We start from the raw sequence: 20,648 nt of genomic DNA, 5'->3' as shown, positions 1-20,648 counted from the left end.
CTTCCCCAGCCCAGTGAAAGTGAGTAAGGGTGGGGCACAGTGAGCAATGGAGGGAGGGAGGATGGAGTGAATGGGGACAGGGCCTCGGAGAAGGGTCAGGTCAGGTGTGGGGCCTTGGAAAAGAGGCTGGGGGTGATGTAAGGGTGTTCAGTTTTGTGTGATTACAAAGTTGGCAACCCTACAGCTGGACTCTGGGAGGGTGGAAGGGGCATATATGTGGGCAGGGAGGGCCTCCATGGCTGAGCCCTGAGGGGAAGGGGGTTTGAGTGTCTGGCCCCCCAGCTGGGCTCTGGGGGGGAAGGGGCAGAGAAGCAAGAACTGGGTTGTCGTAGGGGTTTCTCTAATTCTCTGTTCCTGGGAGAATTTTTGAGTGTGTCTGAATTGTTACAGACATACTTGCTGACAAGTATTTTGAAATAAATTACCAAAATAATTGAAACTGGTATGATTATGTAGTGTTATTTTGACAACATTTGCAGAATTTTAAAATACTGTGTGCAGACTTTTTAATTTTTTGGCACAGAATTCCCCCAGGAGTAATTCACAGAGCAGAACTGATTCTGATACAACATTTTTGTCACTTTCTCTTAGTGTGTCTTTCATCTTCTGTGTCAGTGCATTGTGGGATTTCACCTGAGCAAGGAGGGAAATAGACTTCTAGGATAGAGGATCACCGACCTGATTAAGAGAGCTTTAAACTAGAAATTTGGGGGAGAAGGTTGGGAGATGTTCGGGAGATCTCCACGCCGGAATTTAACCTTGAGAGGGAAGTAAACAAAGTAAGAGGAGATACAGCCGTGGACAGAAGAATTGGCGTAAGGAGGAAGGGTAGTGTAAATAACAGACTAACAGGTGATGTTGGTGGTAGAATGTCTGTGCCTAACAGGGTACAGAATGTGAGTGAAGCCAAACGGCAAAAATTAAGATGTCTGTACACTAATGCGAGGAGCCTAGGGAACAAAATGGAGGAACTAGAGCTACTGGTGCAGGAAGTGAAACCAGATATTATAGGGATAACAGAAACGTGGTGGAATAGTAGTCATGACTGGAGTACAGGTATTGAAGGCTATGTGCTGTTTAGGAAAGATAGAAATAAAGGCAAAGGTGGTGGAGTAGCATTGTACATCAATGAGAAGGTTAACTGTAAAGAAATAAGAAGTGATGGAATGGACAAGGCAGAGTCTGTCTGGGCAAAAATCACATGGGGAAAGAAAGCTACTAGAGCCTCCCCTGAGATAGTGCTTGGGGTGTGCTACAGACCGCCGGGATCTGATTTGGATATGGATAGAGACCTTTTTAATGTTTTTAAGGAAGTAAACACTAATGGGAAATGTGTGATCATGGGAGACTTTAACTTCCCAGATATAGATTGGAGTACAAGTGCTAGCAAGAATAGTAGGGCTCAGATTTTTCTGGATGTGATAGCTGATGGATTCCTTCACCAAGTAGTTGAAGAACCGACAAGAGGGGATGTCATTTTAGATTTGGTTTTGGTGAGCAATGAGGACCTCATAGAAGAAATAGTTGTATGGGACAACCTTGGTTCGAGTGATCATGAGCTAATTCAGTTCAAACTAGATGGAAGGATAAACAAAAATAGATCTGGGACTAGGGTTTTTGATTTCAAAAGGGCTAACTTTAAAGAATTAAGGAAATTAGTTAGGGAAGTGGATTGGACTGAAGAACTTATGGATCTAAATGCGGAAGAGGCCTGAAATTACTTTAAGACGCAGCTGCAGAAACTATCGGAAGCCTGCATCCCAAGAAAGGGGAAAAAAACCATAGGCAGGAGTTGTAGACCAAGCTGGATGAGCAAGTGTCATAACCTTAGTCCCAGATTTGGACCTTAGCGTCCAAAATATGGGGGTTAGCGTGAAAACCTCCAAGCTTAGTTACCTGCTTGGACCTGGTACCTGCTGCCACCACCCAAAAAATTAGAGTGTTCTGGGGCACTCTGGTCCCTCTGGAAAAACCTTCCCTGGGGACCCCAAGACCCAAATCCCTTGAGTCTCACAACAAAGGGAAATAATCCTTTTTCCCTTCCCCCCTCCAGGTGCTCCTGGAGAGATACACAGACACAAGCTCTGTGAATCCAAACAGAGTGAATCTCCCTCTCTGTTCCCAATCCTGGAAACAAAAAGTACTTTCCTATTCCCCCAGAGGGAATACAAAATCAGGCTAGCAATCCAACACACAGATCTCCCCTTGATTTCTTCCTCCCACCAATTCCCTGGTGAGTACAGACTCAATTTCCCTGAAGTAAAGAAAAACTCCAACAGGTCTTAAAAGAAAGCTTTATATAAAAAGAAAGAAAAATACATACAAATTCTCTCTGTATTTAGATGATACAATACAGGGTCGATTGCTTAAAAGAATATTGACTAAACAGCCTTATTCAAAAAGAATACAAATCAAAGCACTCCAGCACTTATATTCATGCAAATACCAAAGAAAAGAAACCATATAACTTACTATCTGATCTCTTTGTCCTTACACTTAGAAACAGAAGATTAGAAAACAGAACTACTTCTCCAAAGCTCAGAGAAAACAGGCAGACAGAAAAACAAAGACTCAGACACACAATTCCCTCCACCCAAAGTTGAAAAAATCCGGTTTCCTGATTGGTCCTCTGGTCAGGTGCTTCAGGTGAAAGAGACATTAACCCTTAGCTATCTGTTTATGACACGCCCCCCAAATTGCAGACAGTGGGGAAGCTCACTGGCGGCGATTTCCTTCTAGAACTTGAAAATAAACAGATTAATACAACACATGCACCTTTACATATACTACTAAGTATATAACTAACAGACTTCTACATTTTAAGAACACTTTTTAACTACTGAATTCTGGGAAACTCTCACGGGAGAGTGCATCAGCAACTTTATTAGAAGCTCCTGTGATGTGTTGAATTTCAAAATCAAAATCTTGGAGAGCTAAACTCCAACGAAGAAGTTTCTTGTTGTTCCCCTTGGCAGTATGAAGCCACTTTAGTGCAGCATGGTCAGTTTGTAGTTGGAACCGCGGTCCCCAAACATATGGGCGTAGCTTTTCCAGGGCGTACACAATGGCATAGCATTCCTTTTCACTGACTGACCAGTGACTTTCCCTCTCAGACAGTTTCTTGCTGAGAAACACGACAGGATGGAAGTTGTGATCTGTTGCTTCCTGCATGAGCACTGCTCCTATACCACGCTCAGATGCATCCGTGGTTACTAGGAATGGCTTGTCAAAGTCCGGGGCCCTGAGCACAGGGTCAGACATGAGCATCGCCTTAAGCTGGGTAAAGGCCTTTTGACACTCGTCAGTACACTTAACGGCATTTGGCTGGGTCTTTTTGGTCAGGTCGGTCAATGGGGCAGCGATTTGGCTGTAGTGTGGTACAAATCGCCTGTAGTATCCGGCCAAGCCTAAGAAGGATTGGACCTGCTTCTTGGACCGTGGGACAGGCCACTTTTGGATAGCATCCACCTTGGCCTGTAGGGGGTTTATGGTTCCTCGACCCACCTGGTGCCCCAGGTAAGTCACTCTGTTTTGGCCTATTTGACACTTTTTGGCCTTAACAGTTAGTTCTGCCTGCCTGATGCGCTCAAAGACCTTTTCCAGGTGTAGTAGGTGTTCAGGCCAGGAGTCTGAAAAAATGGCCACATCATCGAGGTAGGCAACTGCAAATTCTCCCAGTCCAGCTAGTAGACCATCTACCAGCCTCTGGAAGGTGGCGGGTGCATTTCGAAGGCCGAAAGGAAGGACATTGAATTCATACACCCCCGCATGGGTGACGAATGCTGACCTCTCCTTGGCAGGTTCATCTAGCGGTACTTGCCAGTACCCCTTGGTTAAGTCTATTGTAGAGATGAACTGGGCACGTCCCAACTTCTCCAATAGCTCATCGGTACGTGGCATTGGATAGTTGTCCGGACGAGTTACAGCATTTAGCTTACGGTAGTCCACGCAAAAGCGTATTTCCCCATCTGGTTTGGGTACCAGAACCACTGGAGATGCCCATGCACTGGTAGATGGGCGGATTATACCCATCTGTAGCATGTTGTGGATCTCCCGTTCTATAGCAGCTTGGGCATGAGGAGACACCCGGTAGGGTGGGGTTCTGATTGGGTGAGCATTACCTGTATCAATGGAGTGGTATGCCCGTTCAGTCCGTCCTGGGGTGGCTGAGAACAATGGGGCGAAGCTAGTGCACAGCTCCTTGATTTGTTGCCGCTGCAGATGTTCCAGGGTGGTTGAGAGGTTCACCTCTTCCACGCCACCGTCTTTTTTCCCGTCGTAGTAGACACCGTCAGGCCACTCAGCATCATCTCCCTGGACTGTAAACTGACAAACCTGTAAATCTCTGGAATAGAAAGGCTTGAGAGAATTAACATGGTACACTTTAGGCTTTAGTGAGGAATTGGGAAATGCTATGAGGTAGTTTACAGCTCCCAGGCGCTCTTGGACCGTGAATGGCCCTTCCCATGATGCTTCCATCTTATGGGCCTGTTGCGCCTTCAAGACCATAACCTGGTCTCCTACCTTGAAAGAACGTTCTCTGGCATGTCTGTCATACCAGGCCTTTTGCTCTTCTTGAGCATCCTTTAGGTTCTCTTTAGCAAGGGCTAAAGAGTGTCGGAGGGTGCTTTGTAGGTTGCTTACAAAGTCCAGAATGTTAGTTCCTGGAGAAGGCGTAAACCCCTCCCATTGCTGCTTCACCAACTGTAATGGCCCCTTAACCTCGTGACCATACACAAGTTCAAATGGTGAAAACCCTAAACTGGGATGTGGTACAGCCCTGTAGGCAAACAGCAACTGCTGCAACACTAGGTCCCAATTATTGGAGAATTCGTTGATGAATTTTCGTATCATGGCCCCCAAAGTTCCATTGAACCTTTCCACCAGGCCATTGGTTTGATGGTGGTACGGGGTGGCAACCAAGTGATTCACCCCATGAGTTTCCCACAGTTTTTCCATGGTCCCTGCCAGGAAATTAGACCCTGAATCTGTAAGGATGTCGGAGGGCCAACCTACCCTGGCAAAGATGTCTGTTAGGGCCAGGCACACAGTGTTAGCCCTGGTGTTGCCTAGAGCTACTGCTTCTGGCCATGGGGTAGCAAAGTCCACTAAAGTCAGTACGTACTGCTTTCCTCTGGGCGTCTTTTTTGGGAAAGGGCCCAGAATATCCACAGCTACTCGCTGAAATGGGACCTCAATTATGGGGAGTGGCTGGAGAGGGGCCTTGACCTGGTCTTGAGGCTTTCCCACTCTTTGGCATACCTCACAAGACCGGACATACTTGGCAACATCCTTGCCCATCCCCTCCCAGTGGAAGGACTTCCCCAACCGGTCCTTGGTTCTGTTCACCCCAGCATAGCCACTGGGATGATCATGGGCTAAGCTTAAGAGCTTCCCCTAGTACTTAGTTGGAACCACCAACTGTTTTTGCGGCTGCCATTCTTCCCGGTGTCCACCAGAAAGAATTTCCTTGTATAAAAGTCCTTGGTCTATAACAAACCGGGATCGATTAGAAGAGCTGAGAGGCGGTGGGGTGCTCCGTGCCGCCGCCCAAGCTTTCTGAAGGCTGTCATCCGCTTCCTGCTCAGCCTGGAACTGTTCCCTTGAGGCTGGGGTCACCAGTTCTTCCTCAGACTGTGGACTTGGGCTTGGTCCCTCTGGAAGCGATGTAGGTGATGGGGTTGTTTCCGTTGCTGGTGAACCGCTCTCCGCTGGTGCACCTGAGGGTATTTCGGGCTCTGGCTGAGCCTTTTGGGTATGGCTGTATGTTGCTTTTGCCAGTTCTGGCTCGCTGGCGCCCTCTGGCTTTGAGTTTGAAGATGTGGTTGCACTTGCTGGTGCTGGTTGCTGTTCCAGTTCCGGGCCTGGGACTGGAGATGCTGTGGCTGTTTCAGTGGTAGGCATGGAATCCGGGTCCACTACCTCTGTCTGGGTCTCTGGTAACACAGACGGGGCCTCTGTGGACGGCTCAGGATCAGGAATGGGTCTGGAAGCTTGCCTGGTTTGGCTACGTGTAACCATTCCCACTCTCTTGGCCCGCCTCACCTGGTTGGCCAAGTCTTCCCCCAGTAGCATGGGGATAGGATAATTGTCATAGACTGCAAAAGTCCACATTCCTGACCAGCCTTTGTACTGGACAGGCAGTTGAGCTGTAGGCAAGTCTACAGCTTGTGACATGAAGGGGTAAATTGTAACTTTGGCCTTTGGGTTGATGAATTTGGGGTCAACGAAGGATTGGTGGATAGCTGACACTTGTGCCCCCGTGTCTCTCCGCGCAGTAACCTTCTTTCCGCCCACTCTCAAATTTTCCCTTCGCTCCAAGGGTATTTGAGAGGCATCCGGGCCTGGGGATCTTTGGTGTGATGGTGGTGTAATGAATTGCACTCGCATGGTGTTCTTGGGACAGTTGGCCTTGATATGTCCCAGTTCATTACACTTAAAGCATCTTCCATCTGATGGGTCACTGGGCCGAAGTGAGTTACTGGAGACTGGTGAGGTGGAAGAGTAGGGCGTCTGTGGCTTGACTTGGGTTGTATGTGGGGTCTTTGGCTGTCCTCGGTTGTAGGGTTTATGGTCTGTGTGCCCCCTGGGGTAATCGTTCCCCTTGACAGTAGCTTTCTTGCTTTCTGCCAGTTCCATCCATTTGGCTCCAATCTCCCCCGCCTCAGCGATATCTTTGGGATTTCCATCTTGTATGTACCGTGTGATGTCTTCAGGAACACCATCCAAGAACTGCTCCATTTGTATGAGGAGGTTTAGTTCTTCCAAGGTTTGAATGTTGTTTCCTGTTATCCAGGCCTCATAGTTTTTTGCAATGTAGTAGGCGTGTTTGGGAAATGACACCTCTGGTTTCCACTTTTGGGTTCTGAAACGCCGACGGGCATGGTCTGGGGTTATCCCCATTCTGTATCTGGCCTTGGTTTGAAAAAGTTTATAGTCATTCATTTGCTGCTTAGGCATTTCAGCTGCCACCTCTGCTAAAGGTCCACTGAGCTGTGACCTCAATTCTACCATGTACTGGTCTTCGGGAATGCTGTACCCAAGACAGGCTCTTTCAAAATTTTCCAAGAAGGCCTCGGTGTCATCACCTGCCTTGTAGGTGGGAAATTTCCTGTGCTGTGGAGCAATAATTGGCGCCGGGTTGTTAGGGTTGGCTGGCACATGCAGCCCAGCTTTTGCCAACTCCAGTTCATGTTTTCTCTGTTTTTCCTTCTCTTCATTCTCTTTTTGTTGTTTTTCCATTTCTCGGCGGTGGGCCAACTCTTCTTCTTCTTGTTTCCTTCGGTGGGTGAACTCTTCTTCTTCTAGTTTCCTTTTGTGTGCTGCCTGTTTGATTTGTTCTTCTCTTTCTTTCATCTCCATCTCTTTTTGTTTTATTTCCAGTTGTCGCCTGTGTTCAGCTTCTTTGATTTGCTCTTCGACCTCAATTTTTGCCTTAGAAGTCATGATTCCTGTTTTCTTGTGTTGGGGTGCCCTCCGGTGTTTATCTTCTGCACTGCAGGCTCTGTTGCCTCCTGAAGTCTGCCTAGCAACAGTGCCTTTAGCTAATCTTCAATGTTAAGTAAACCTGAAAAACCACTTTATTTGCATGCCTATAGTGCTGGACTTGCCTCCTAATGGGAGGGCTATTGCATGACAAAAGACCCTTAACAGTTTGGTAATGGCTTCTCGCTTAACATGCAAGCCACAAACTGCCAGAGAGAGCAGAAAAAAAAATTCTCTCTGGTTCCCTTTTAAAACCAACTGTTTCTCTCTGCTAAAAAGCCCTTAGCAGAGAAAAGAAAAATATAATATTTCTACTGGCTTCTGGATTCTGTCTATATCCCACCACTGCTACACCATGTCATAACCTTAGTCCCATATTTGGACCTTAGCGTCCAAAATATGGGGGTTAGCATGAAAACCTCCAAGCTTAGTTACCTGCTTGGACCTGGTACCTGCTGCCACCACCCAAAAAATTAGAGTGTTCTGGGGCACTCTGGTCCCTCTGGAAAAACCTTCCCTGGGGACCCCAAGACCCAAATCCCTTGAGTCTCACAACAAAGGGAAATAATCCTTTTTCCCTTCCCCCCTCCAGGTGCTCCTGGAGAGATACACAGACACAAGCTCTGTGAATCCAAACAGAGTGAATCTCCCTCTCTGTTCCCAATCCTGGAAACAAAAAGTACTTTCCTATTCCCCCAGAGGGAATACAAAATCAGGCTAGCAATTCAACACACAGATCTCCCCTTGATTTCTTCCTCCCACCAATTCCCTGGTGAGTACAGACTCAATTTCCCTGAAGTAAAGAAAAAACTCCAACAGGTCTTAAAAGAAAGCTTTATATAAAAAGAAAGAAAAATACATACAAATTCTCTCTGTATTTAGATGATACAATACAGGGTCGATTGCTTAAAAGAATATTGACTAAACAGCCTTATTCAAAAAGAATACAAATCAAAGCACTCCAGCACTTATATTCATGCAAATACCAAAGAAAAGAAACCATATAACTTACTATCTGATCTCTTTGTCCTTACACTTAGAAACAGAAGATTAGAAAACAGAACTACTTCTCCAAAGCTCAGAGAAAACAGGCAGACAGAAAAACAAAGACTCAGACACACAATTCCCTCCACCCAAAGTTGAAAAAATCCGGTTTCCTGATTGGTCCTCTGGTCAGGTGCTTCAGGTGAAAGAGACATTAACCCTTAGCTATCTGTTTATGACAGCAAGCATCTCAGAGAGGTGATTAAGAAAAAGCAGAAAGCCTACAAGGAGTGGAAGAAGCTATCTTAGTGAGGTCAGAACATGTCGGGATAAAGTGAGAAAGGCTAAAAGCCAAGTAGAATTGAACCTTGCAAAGGGAATTAAAACCAATAGTAAAAGGTTCTATAACCATATAAATAAGAAGAAAACAAAGAAAGAAGAAGTGGGACCGCTACACACTGAGGATGGAAAGGAGGTTAAGGATAACCTAGGTATGGCCCAATATCTAAATAAGTACTTTGCCTCAGTCTTTAATAAGGCTAATGGGGAGCGTAGGGGTAATGGAAGGATGACAAACGGGAATGAGGATATGGAGGTGGATATTACCACATCTGAGGTAGAAGCCATACTTGAACAGCTTAATGGGACAAAATCGGAGGGCCCAGACAATCTTCATCCGAGAATATTAAAGGAACTGGCGCATGAAATTGCAAGCCCATTAGCAAGAATTTTTAATGAATCAGTAAACTCAGGGGTTGTACCGTACGACTGGAGAATTGCTAACGTAGTTCCTATCTTTAAGAAAGGGAGAAAGAGTGATCCGAGTAACTATAGGCCTGTTAGTTTGACATCTGTAGTATGTAAGGTCTTGGAAAAAATTTTGAAGGAGAAAGTAGTTAAGGACATTGAGGTCAATGGTAATTGGGACAAAGTACAACATGGTTTTACTAAAGGTAGATCGTGCCAAACCAACCTGATCTCCTTCTTTGAGGAGGTGACAGACTATTTAGACAAAGGAAATGCGGTAGACCTAATTTACCTCAATTTCAGTAAGGCATTTGACACGGTTCCACATGCGGAATTATTAGTCAAATTGGAAAAGATGGGGATCAATATGAGAATTTAAAGGTGGATAAGGAACTGGTTAAAGGGGAGACTACAACGGGTCATACTGAAGGGTGAACTGTCAGGCTGGAAAGAGGTTACTAGTGGAGTTCCTCAAGGATCGGTTCTGGGACCAATCTTATTTAACCTTTTTATTACCGACCTTGGCACAAAAAGCGGGAATGTGCTAATAAAGTTCGCGGATGACTCAAAGCTGGGGGGTATTGCTAACACGGAGAAGGACCGGGATATCATACAAGAAATCCGGATGACCTTGTAAACTGGAGTAATAGTAATAGGATGAAATTTAATAGTGAAAAGTGAAAGGTCATGCACTTAGGGATTAATAATAAGAACTTTAGATATAGATTGGGGACGCATCAGTTGGAAGCAACAGAGGAGGAGAAGGACCTTGGGGTATTGGTAGATCACAGGATGACTATGAGCCGCCAATGTGATATGGCCGTTAAAAAAGCTAATGCGGTTTTAGGATGCATCAGGCGAGGTATTTCCAGCAAAGATAAGGAGGTGTTAGTACCGTTATATAAGACGCTGGTGAGACCCCACCTGGAATACTGTGTGCAGTTCTGGTCTCCCATGTTTAAGAAGGGTGAATTCAAACTGGAACAGGTTCAGAGACGGGCTACTAGGATGATCCGAGGAATGGAAAACCTGTCATATGAAAGGAGACTCAAAGAGCTTGGCTTGTTTAGTCTAGCCAAAAGAAGGCTGAGGGGGGATAAATATCTCAGAGGGATTAGTATTAGGGAGGGAGAGGAATTATTTAAGCTTAGTACCAATGTAGATACAAGAACGAATGGGTATAAACTGGACACTAGGAAGTTTAGACTTGAAATTAGACGAAGGTTTCTAACCATTAGAGGAGTGAAGTTCTGGAACAGCCTTCCAAGGGGAGTAGTGGGGGCAAAAGACATATCTGGCTTTAAGATTAAGCTTGATAAATTTATGGAAGGGATGGTATGATGGGAGAGCCTAATTTTGGCAATTGATCTTTGATTATCAGCAGATAAGTATGCCCAGTGGTTGGTGATGGGATATTGGATTGGATGGGATCTGAGTTACTGGAGAGAATTCTTTTCTGAGTGCTGGCTGGTGAGTCTTGCCCACATGCTCAGGGTTTAGCTGATCGCCATATTTGGGGTCGGGGGGGAATTTTCCTCCGGGGCAGATTGGCAGAGGCCCTGGAGGTTTTTCGCCTTCCCCTGCAGCATGGGGCATGGGTCTCTTGCTGGTGGATTCTCTGCAGCTTGAGGTCTTCAAACCACAATTTGAAGACTTCAGTAATTCAGGCATAGGTTAGGGGTTTGTTATAGAAGTGGATGGGTAGGGTTCTGTGGCCTGCTTTGTGCAGGGGGTCGGACTAGATGATCACATTGGTCCCTTCTGACCCTAGAATCTATGAATCTATGAATCTAAATCCCAATCCTACAGTTCCTAGCACTGTTGGAGTTTTTTGGGTAGTTTCCAAATGCATGGTGCTGCATGTTGGATGGCATTAGGAGAACCAGTGCAGCTGACAAGCTTGTTTCCTCATGTCCACATTTAACAGAAAACATTCTAGATGTCTGTGGTTTAGTAGGACCTAAGATTAAAACTTATTCCAAAATGCTGCAGCCACCCATTACAACCATTTATAACAGTCTTGCAAGCTCAGCCACCTGGAGCAAAATTTCAAGCTCAAGGTGTTCCAAGAAATGGTTTCTTGCAGATCATATCTACACTGCAGAAGCCAGGTAATTTCCAATACTCTTCAAAATGTTTGTTTTAATCAATTTATATTATATTGGGGGGGGCAGCAATTAACAATAAAAGGAGAAATATTAAGAGTGCTGCATATGCGTGAGAGATCTTACAGGACCAAGTTTCATGCTACTGGATTTGGCAGTAAGATTTATCAATCCAAGTAACTTGCTTAAAGAAATTGCCCATCACACCCATTTGGAGACAATATTTTCTCAACTTCAACAAGGAAACCCACCGTCCACTAGAAAATGACTGTGTTACCAGCTGGCACTTTGTAGCTTTGCACTTCAGAAGGCTCTGGAGAGAGATTAGAAAGCTTTAGGGATAAATCTTTTTTGCATGTGTTTCTTCTTTTGTAGAACGGTTTTTATGTGCCGTATACATTTTCAGATATGACAGTCAAAATCTGGAAATAGAATGGAATTTAATATCTTCCAGCATAACGCCTCGAAAATTAATTTAAACGTCTTAACCAAATGAAAGTCAGATGTGACATACCCATAATCAAATTTTCACAACTCTATTGGGGACACTCATATAATGACATCTAAATTCCCCCTCCAATTATTTCCCTTTCAAAATATATTGCATCACCCCGAAGGGCTTGTCTTCACTTAGAACAAAGGCGTGTTCATAATTCAAGTTAGCTAATATGTGGTAACTAACATGAGGTAAAATCCTAGTGAAGACGAGGCAGTTCGTAGTTTTAACATGAGTTAGCAGGTCACGATAAATACTAAACTCCCCTATAGTCTTTAACTCAACCTCCCGACAAATTAAAACTACAGATTGCCTTGTCTTCACTAGGATATTACCTTGGGTTAGCTAATTGACGAACACATCATTTTTAATAGGGAAGATGTTCTTTCTAAATCTAGAGCCTCAGAAACATGTCTAGACTTCTGGGAAAATTCCATTTAAATATAGAATGGTATGTGAAATAACAAACAAATATTCTCATTTAATCAGTTTCATTACACTCTCCTATAACTGTAGGATAGATCATTTTTATCTGGAACACCGAAGGAAACAAAATGGACACCATGTGGACTCAAGCACATGGGTTTAGTACACACAGTACTGGGTTTAGTACACACCCTTCCATAACAGCTTGCTTATGGAAATAAAGTCATTCCCTGTAACCAACCAACCCACCCTCCCACTTGCTTTGAATAGCATGTAATTATAAGAAGAGTAAGAGAAATAAAAAGGTACCCCGGGAGTGGTTTGGGAGGAGTATAGGAGGGAAGAAAAAGGCCATTAAGGACATTTCAATGTAATGACAGCCTTTTGGTTGGACTGTCAACGGGGGTGGAGTGGGCAGGTGCAGAAAGCCTTCCCCCACGCGTTCTTACACGTCTGGGTGTGGAAGATATGGAACACGGTGAGTACTGAGGGAGGTTAAACATGGGCTGGAGTGGCACTCTGTGACCCCGCAGCTCTTCCACCAGACTTCGGAGGATGTCAGTTTGATTGCGCAGCAGCTCCAGCGTTGCATCCCGCCACCGCTGATCTTCCTGCCTACACCTCTGATCTTCCTGCCGCCACATCTCATCTCGAGCGTCCCTCCTGTCCTCACGTTGGTCCCTCCTGTCCTCACGTTCACTGGCATCTTTCCTGTACTTTGCTACCACGTCTTTCCACTCCCCCAGATGAGCTCTTTCATTGCGGGTTACTGCCATGATTTCTGTGAACATCTCATCCCGTGTCGTCGTCTTCCTCCTCCTTATCTGAGCTAGCCTTCGGGCTGGAGTAGGGAGGCTTGAAAACTTTGCAGCTGAATGAGTGGGGGAAAAGAGTGGATCATAGAGAAGGATCATAAGAGATACATTTCACAGAACAATGGTTATACTCTTTCACAGTGAACTACACTATTCACCGTACGTAGCACATGTCACTTCACTACAAGGTCGCCTTTGGATTCTTTTAGTATTTAGTGCCTGCGGCTGTGGTGTAACAGATCGACACAGACACAGGTCCGGGGATTACAATTCAGCTTGCAGGCGGTCATGGTAAGGCCTACATCTAATGGCAGATCACCTTACCCCCTCACCGTTCTCCCCACCCCCCGCTATTAGCAGGTAAAATTCCTGCTGGGCAGCCAAATGCTAAAAAGCACATCTTTTGCTTTTTTTCTTATGCCTTCAGAAAGGTTAAGCACTAGAGGAAATTGTGAATTGTGTTCCCCCCCCACTCTGCATGTCTGCTGTAATGGCAGGTCACTGAAACCCTACCCCCTCTCCCTTCCCCCCCCCTTGGCTATTAGCAGGGAAAATTCCTGCTGCCCAAATACTAAAAAGCTCAGCGTCATTAAAGACACCTCCCCGTAGGAATGGGCAGCTTTTTCCCTTCCCCCCACATGGCTAACTGCAAGGGAAGGATTTCTTTTAAGCCACAGGAAAGCATCACTGTAGGAATGGTCATCTCTGTCCCCTTAATAAAATACATTAATTTTTACCAGGTGACCGTAAACGATATCACTCTCCTGAGGATTACAGACAGAGAAAAAGAAATTATGTTTCTTGAATGCCAGCAGTCCCCGGGACCATACGCAGCTAGGCTTTGTCATGCAATGATACCCGATTACGTGCTCCAGGCATGGCGTGGTAAAGTGTCGTACCATGGTGGACGGAATGGCTGCCCTGCCCAGAAACCTTCTGAAAAGGCTTTTGGGGTACCTCCAGGACTGCTTCATAGAGATGTCCCTGGAGGATTTCCGCTCCATCCCCAGACATGTTAACAAACTGTTCCAGTAACTTTAATGCCAGCTAATGCATGCAAGCCCTCATGGCAAATCAATCATTAAAAAATGCTTGCTTTTAAACTATGTTTTATATTTACAAAGGTACACTCACCAGAGGTCGCTTCCATGGCTTCACTGGCTGGGCTAGTGGCTTGGGAGGGCTGGGAGTTTAATTCTGTCTGGGTCACGAAAAGCTCCTGGCTGTTGGGGAGAATGGAGTGCTGTGTGCTTTCAGCAAGGTCTTCCTCCTGTTCCTCCTCGTAATCTTCCCCCTCCGCTGAATCCTCAGCCATGGGTGAGATTATTACCCCCACCTCGGAATCCACAGACAAGGGGGGGCTTGTCGTGGTGCAGCCCCCTAAAATTGCATGCAGCTCCGCCTAGAAGCGGCATGTGTTTGGCCCAGATCCGGATCTGCCATTTGCTGCTTTTGCTTTCTGGTACGCTTGTCTGAGCTCCTTCACTTTAACTCTGCAATGCACCGAGTCCCTGGTATGTCCTCTCTGCCTCATGGCATTAGAAATTTTTTCAAAAGTTTTTTCATTTCGTCTACTGGAACGCAGCTCTGATAGCACAGAATCTTCTCCCCATACAGCAGATCCAATAACTCCTATGTGGTCCATGCTGGAGCTCTTTTCCTATTCTCAGGAGACTGCATTGTTACCTGTGCTGCTGAGAGCTCCACGCTGGCCAAACAGGAAATGCAATTCAAAAGTTCCTGGGGCTTTTCCTGTATAACTGGCCAGTGCAGTAGAGTTCATTTACCTGTTCAGAGCGGCCACTGGTGCACTGTGGGATATCTCCCGGAGGCCATTAACTTCTATTTCCGTCCACACTAACCCTAAATCGATTTAGTAATATCGATTTTAGGGTTACTCCTCTCGTTGAGCAGGAGTACAGAAATCGATTTTAAGACCCCTTAAAATCGATTTTAAGTGCCTTGTAGTGTGGACGGGTACAGCGTTAAATCGATTTAACGCTGTTTAAATCGATTTAACGCTGTAGTGTGGACCAGGCCTTAGTAAAAAGCAAGGTTGTCTTTTGCTTGCTCTGCTTCTCTTAGCTAATATTGTTCACTGTTTACTCGGCCTCTGACCTCTTGACCATACTCTGGACTTGGTGCCTGTAAAATGAGCTGACACAGCCTTTATCAGGTTTTTACATAACAGCACATGGATTTTGGCCCTTCAGACACCATTTGCCTTTCTGAACTAAGTAAAATAAATATCAAGGATTGAAATGATTGCTTAAGGAATCTGCCTGTCAAAGGAATGCTGATTTCCTTAATCTCAAATTAAGGGAGCAGTAACAAAGTTATATGAAGTATTTGAGATACTAGGAGAAAATGCAAGAGGAAGAACTTTATTGTAGCACCTGGTAATTACTCGCCTGAAATATCTAGTGATTAACTGGCAGTAGGATTCAGTTCAAATCTTACACAAGGAGATGAAAAATCTGAAGCTTCTCTTCATTTCCTCATGGGAGGAGATGATTCTTCCAAATATTAAGACTTAAGCTATCATTTTATCACGGGGTATGTGAGATTAACTCAACTGGCCAACACCTGCTTGAAAATGGAATTTTTGATCAAAACGGCACAATTACATTCGGCAGTCTTAGGATATATGTACACTGCAATATAATACCAATGACTGGTGCTGGTCAGCTGACTCGGGCTTGCAAGGTTTGGGCTGTAGAGCTTTAATATTGTAGTGAAAAGCCTGGTCTCTGAGACGCGGTAAAGGGGGAGGATCCCAGAGCCTGGGCTCCAGTCTGAGCCCGAACTTCTACACTACAATTTTGTAGTCCTGCCACCCGGGCCAACCATGGGTGTTTCATTATAGTGTAGATGTATCCTTAGGGTCCAAATATGCAAATGCTCAGTGCCAGGCCCAATGACTTGCTACCAAATATTAAGAATATTGAACTACTCATGGTAGTAAAGAAGTCCTCTTGGTAGTATGCGTTTGCAAGGTCAGGCCCATAATTAGAATGCAACCTTGAGCTTTTTTTCCCAATAAGATACTTTTACCTTCTATTCCGAGGTTCACATCCAACAAAGAAGAACAGTAATCACTGGACACAAACTGGATTATGCTATCAACAAAATCAGTGACAAGTATTTCTTTTCCTTGACAAATAGTTTCATTCTGTTTTCTCCATGTTGCAATATTTTGAGTGATTTTGCTAATATGATAATAAAACCAAACATTTTTTAAAAACTGTTCTTTAAATTGGAATATTAGCAATTACTTAGCTTTTATGCTCCTTGCAAACTCCTTTTCAAAATAAAAATACATTACTTATAGGAAAAAAACCACCCAAAATGTAGATTCATCACAATTTGTACGTTTCTGATAGGGTATGGCTTCAGAATCCTTAGCACTGAGGACAAACGGGTACATTTGTTTTTGGTAAATGCTTCTCAGTTTCTCAACCCTCTTTCTACCTTATATCATCCCAACCTTCAAAGGCACTCTGATCTCTTGCAGCAACCTGATTCCCCCTGCTCAAACACTTCCTTCTCCCTAACATTACCACAACTACCCCTCCTGCTCACAAGACAGGTCCTTTCCTTTACCACCCTTCCCCTCCACCCCCACCTATCCCCTGTTGCTTGATGTCCTTTGCCCCCAAGGGTTTGTACCAGGACCAGTGCTGTTCAACATATTCATAAATGATCTAGAAGAAGGGGTAAACAGTGAAGTGGCAAAGTTTGCAGACCATGCTAAATTTCTCAAGGTAGTAAAGTCCAAAATTGACTGTAAAGAGTCACAAAGGGATCTCACAAAACTGAGTGACTGAGCAACAAAATGGCAGATGAAATTCATTGTTGATAAATGTGAAGTAATGTACATATAAAAAGATGGGGCCTAAATTAGCTGTTATCTCTCAAGAAAGAGATCTTGAAGTCATCATGGATTGTTCTCTGAAAACATCTGCTCAATGTGCAGTGATAGTCAAAAAACTAACAGAATGCTAGGAACTATTAGGAAAGGGATAGATAATAAGGCAGAAAATATAATGCCACTATATAAATCACTGGTTCACCTTGAATACTGCATGCAGTTCTGATTGTCCTGTCTCAAGAAAGATATGTTTGAATTAGGGGATATGGAACAGCTTTTACAAGAGGAAAGATAAAAAAGACTGGGACTGTTGAGCTTGGAAAAGACACAGCTGAGGGGAGATATGATGGAGGTCTGTAAAATCATAAATGATGTGGAGAAAGTGGATAAGGAAGTGTTGTTTAGTCCTTCACATCACACAAGAACCAGAGGTCACCCAATGAAAATGATAGGCAGCAGATTTAAAACAAACATAAGGAAATACTTCTTCATAGAATACACAGTCAGCCTGTGGAACTTATTGCCGTGGGATGTTGTGAAGGCCAAAAGTGTAACTGGATTTAAAAAAGAATTAGATCAGTTCATGTAGTATATTAACCAAGATGGTCAGGGATGCAAGCCCATACTCTGGGTCTCTCTAAACCTCTGAATGCCAGAGGCTTGGACTAGATGGCTCTTATTCTTGCCAAGAAACGTAGCCTGGCCTGCCTCTTTGCTACAGGCTAGCACCAACACTGGTGTTAGCCCCAGGTTAACAGTTCAAATTAAACCATGTGCAACCAATGCTCTCTGCATGCTAACCAGTATTTCCTCCTCCCCCATGTCTCCTCTTCCTCTCTCTCCACACACCAGTGCCTTTTAAAAGTGTAATGTTTCGTGTTAAAATATGACAACCTGCCACTGTTTAGATCAAAACAAGCTTATCTAAAGCTGCAGTAAGGTTTTCCACTTTACCAACATTAGTGATCCATTTAAAGAGCAAGCATTATCAGACCAACAAAACAGAACATTTTGTATGTTTGTATGTATGAACAATTGTATCATTCTCTTCCATTATATTGGAGCTTAAATCTTTATACCACTTGAGGGGATTTCTTTGTGTATGTATGTGTCTCTCTGGCTGTTTGTCAGAACTGGGCTGAATTTTTCAGGGATGATTGTCTACATTTCTCAGATGGAGACACTGACATATGGCTGCGGAAAGTGAAGGAATGAATGGGGCAGGAGTTGTGATATCAGGCAGCATTGCTGAGTGGGCTGTGACCAAGCTCGTCACTGGTGTCCCATGGCTGCTTTCCAGTGTTATTAAAAGTATAAAATGAATGGTACCCAATGATAAAAAGGCCTGGGATTTTGCTGGTGGCCCTTGGGCTCATGGGATATGATGAGACCTTGTGGGCCAAGGTCCCTACTCTTGTGCACCCTCTGTCCCCCACCTCCAGCCTGAGTCCTGCGAGGTAGGCTGAGGAGAGCCTACCCCACATTATGGGTTGTCTGGTAGGAGCTCTGGACCCCTGTATTGGAACCACCTAAATGCCTGGTATAAGAGAATCTGGGTGATGGGCAGGTAGCTCTCCTTCTGTGTGTTTAAGTTTAGTAAATTCTCTGTCCTCATTTCCCTGCTGTTTGCATCAAAGATCTGGGGCTGAGAACAAAATGATTTTTAGCTAGCTTTCATTGCGAAACTTTTTGCCCATCTGACATCATGATTAGCTTTACTGTCTTGCATCTGATGAAGTGGGTATTCATCCACGAAAGCCCATGCTCCAAAAAGTCTGTTAGTCTATAAGGTGCCACAGGATTCTTTGCTGCTTTTACTGTCTTGGTAACAGAGAGAGAAAGAGACCTTTCCAGGGAATTAAATTGCTGCTGAGGCATACCTAATTTATGTCTAATAACATTGAAGTGGTGTTAAACTGACCTTTTGACACCTCCTTCATCTGCAGATTATTCTGTTGCACCTTATTAGCACTTTATGATGGACATCTGACAAGGTATTTGAATGCTTGAAAGAATAAAGAATGACTTTTTCCAGTTATATTACATGTTTTATTCAGTCATCAGCAATTGCCTTAACAGCTGATTGTAACATTGATGGAAATATCAAATAATTTGGGACATGGAGAAATGATTTCATTAAACGTGTTATATTTATCCATAATTATCTTGAGTAAACTTTACATTTATTCAAGTCTGTGTATCATCAGAAATTTTAAAGTTACAAAATACTGTGCTGTCAGCAGAAAACCAAGGGGATAGTCTATGAATTACAGCAACGTATTTGAAAACTTCTTGCCAAGTTCCTAGTTAGAACTCTTATGCGTTGTTGAGAAATTTGCCTATAGTTCACATTCCTGCAATGTGCATGAGTTCATTCATTTTTTTTCAGTTAAGTCTCTTTTTAGAACTTAATGTTTCCTCCCAAAGCAGGACACTAGTAAAAAGCATCTTTTGCCTTACTGATTCTAACACTGCAATAAGTAGCTGAATTGTACTTTAATACGCAACCTTTGGAATGGTAGTAATTTCTAATAGGTGTGATAGAACACAAATCCAGCAACTCTTAGTATCTTCTTGAAATATATCTACCTGAATATCCAGCAGACTTTTGCATTTTGATATAGCTCCGTACATTGTACACAACCTTTTTCTTACTTTTATTTTACTCTATTACTGTGAAATATAAGACAGCTGAACTGAATTCCACTACATTTGACAATTTTGTGGTGATAAATTTTACTGATAAATAATAAAATCTGAATCAAACAGCTGAGATAGAAGGCACTGGTGGTGGGATTTTTGTTTTGTGTGACAGAGCACCATATTGTAATTTTCTTCTTTAAAATTTCTTTTTATAGCATCTGTCTTTAAATAAAAAATTGGGTACAGTGTAATCACAAACTGTTAATAAAGTGTTGCTAAGTTCTGTACCTCTGCTAAAGTCAAGGCTTGGTCTACACTACAGAGTTAGGTCAATGTAAGGCATCTTATGTCACCTTAATTATGTCAGCATCTATACTACAATGCTGCTTCTGCCAAAATAAGACTATGTCTCCACTGCACTTTTGTTGGTAAAACTTCTGTCAGTCAGGGGTGTAAAAAAAACACACCCCTGACTGACAAAATTTTACTAATGAAAAGCGCTGGTGTTGACAGCACTTTGTCAACTGGACAGCATCTCCCACCAACAAAGCTACCGCCACTCCCATTGAGGGAGGTTTTATTTCGTTAGCTGAGCCTTAATCAGTGGGTGGGGCGAGGCCAGGGCTTTATAAAGCCGCGCACAAGCGACCAGGGAGCTTGCAACAAGGGAGTTTGGAAGGGGAGTGGGAATGGAGAGGGGGCTCTTGTCAGTCCTACCTGTTTCCCTGTAGTCCCCTGAAAACCTGTAATCCAAACCATATTCCAAACCCCTTTCTTTAAACCACCCTTTCACTAACTAGGAGACAATGCAGGCAGAAGCCCAGCAGCAGAGTGGGGGCTATCCAGTTTATTGCACTGAGTGTAGCATGTATGATTACCTGCCTTATGGGCGGGTGGCATATGTGTGCTGTCGGTGCAAGGAGCTCCTGGCCCTCAGAGACCACATACAGACTTTGAAGGCCAGGGTGGCGGAACTGGAGGAGCTAAGAGAGACAGAGAGGTATGTTGATGAGGCTTTCCGGGACACTGTAGAATAGTCCCACCTCCGCTCAGACAGCCTCTGTGTGCTGTTGAGG

General features: G+C 44.1%; 2 protein-coding genes across 4 annotated transcripts in view; one reads left to right on the top strand and one right to left on the bottom strand.

Moving 5' to 3' along the window:
• The window catches only part of LOC127054057 (uncharacterized), a 511,088-nt gene extending 496,685 nt beyond the window's left edge, over positions 1–14,403 (bottom strand). The window contains exon 1 of the mRNA XM_050959721.1: positions 14,193–14,403. Within this exon, the coding sequence (XP_050815678.1) occupies positions 14,193–14,373 (181 nt within the window). The 5' untranslated portion in view covers positions 14,374–14,403. The remainder of the gene's footprint in view (positions 1–14,192) is intronic.
• DOCK1 (dedicator of cytokinesis 1) overlaps positions 1–20,648 on the top strand; it is a 620,463-nt gene that overhangs the window by 426,303 nt on the left and 173,512 nt on the right. The gene's annotated exons all lie outside the window — the stretch shown is intronic.

Source organism: Gopherus flavomarginatus, chromosome 6 (genome assembly GCF_025201925.1).
Source record: "Gopherus flavomarginatus isolate rGopFla2 chromosome 6, rGopFla2.mat.asm, whole genome shotgun sequence".
Lineage (NCBI taxonomy): Eukaryota > Metazoa > Chordata > Testudines > Testudinidae > Gopherus > Gopherus flavomarginatus.
Note: the sequence above shows the minus strand (reverse complement) of the source record. Positions and strands in the feature narration are given on the sequence as shown.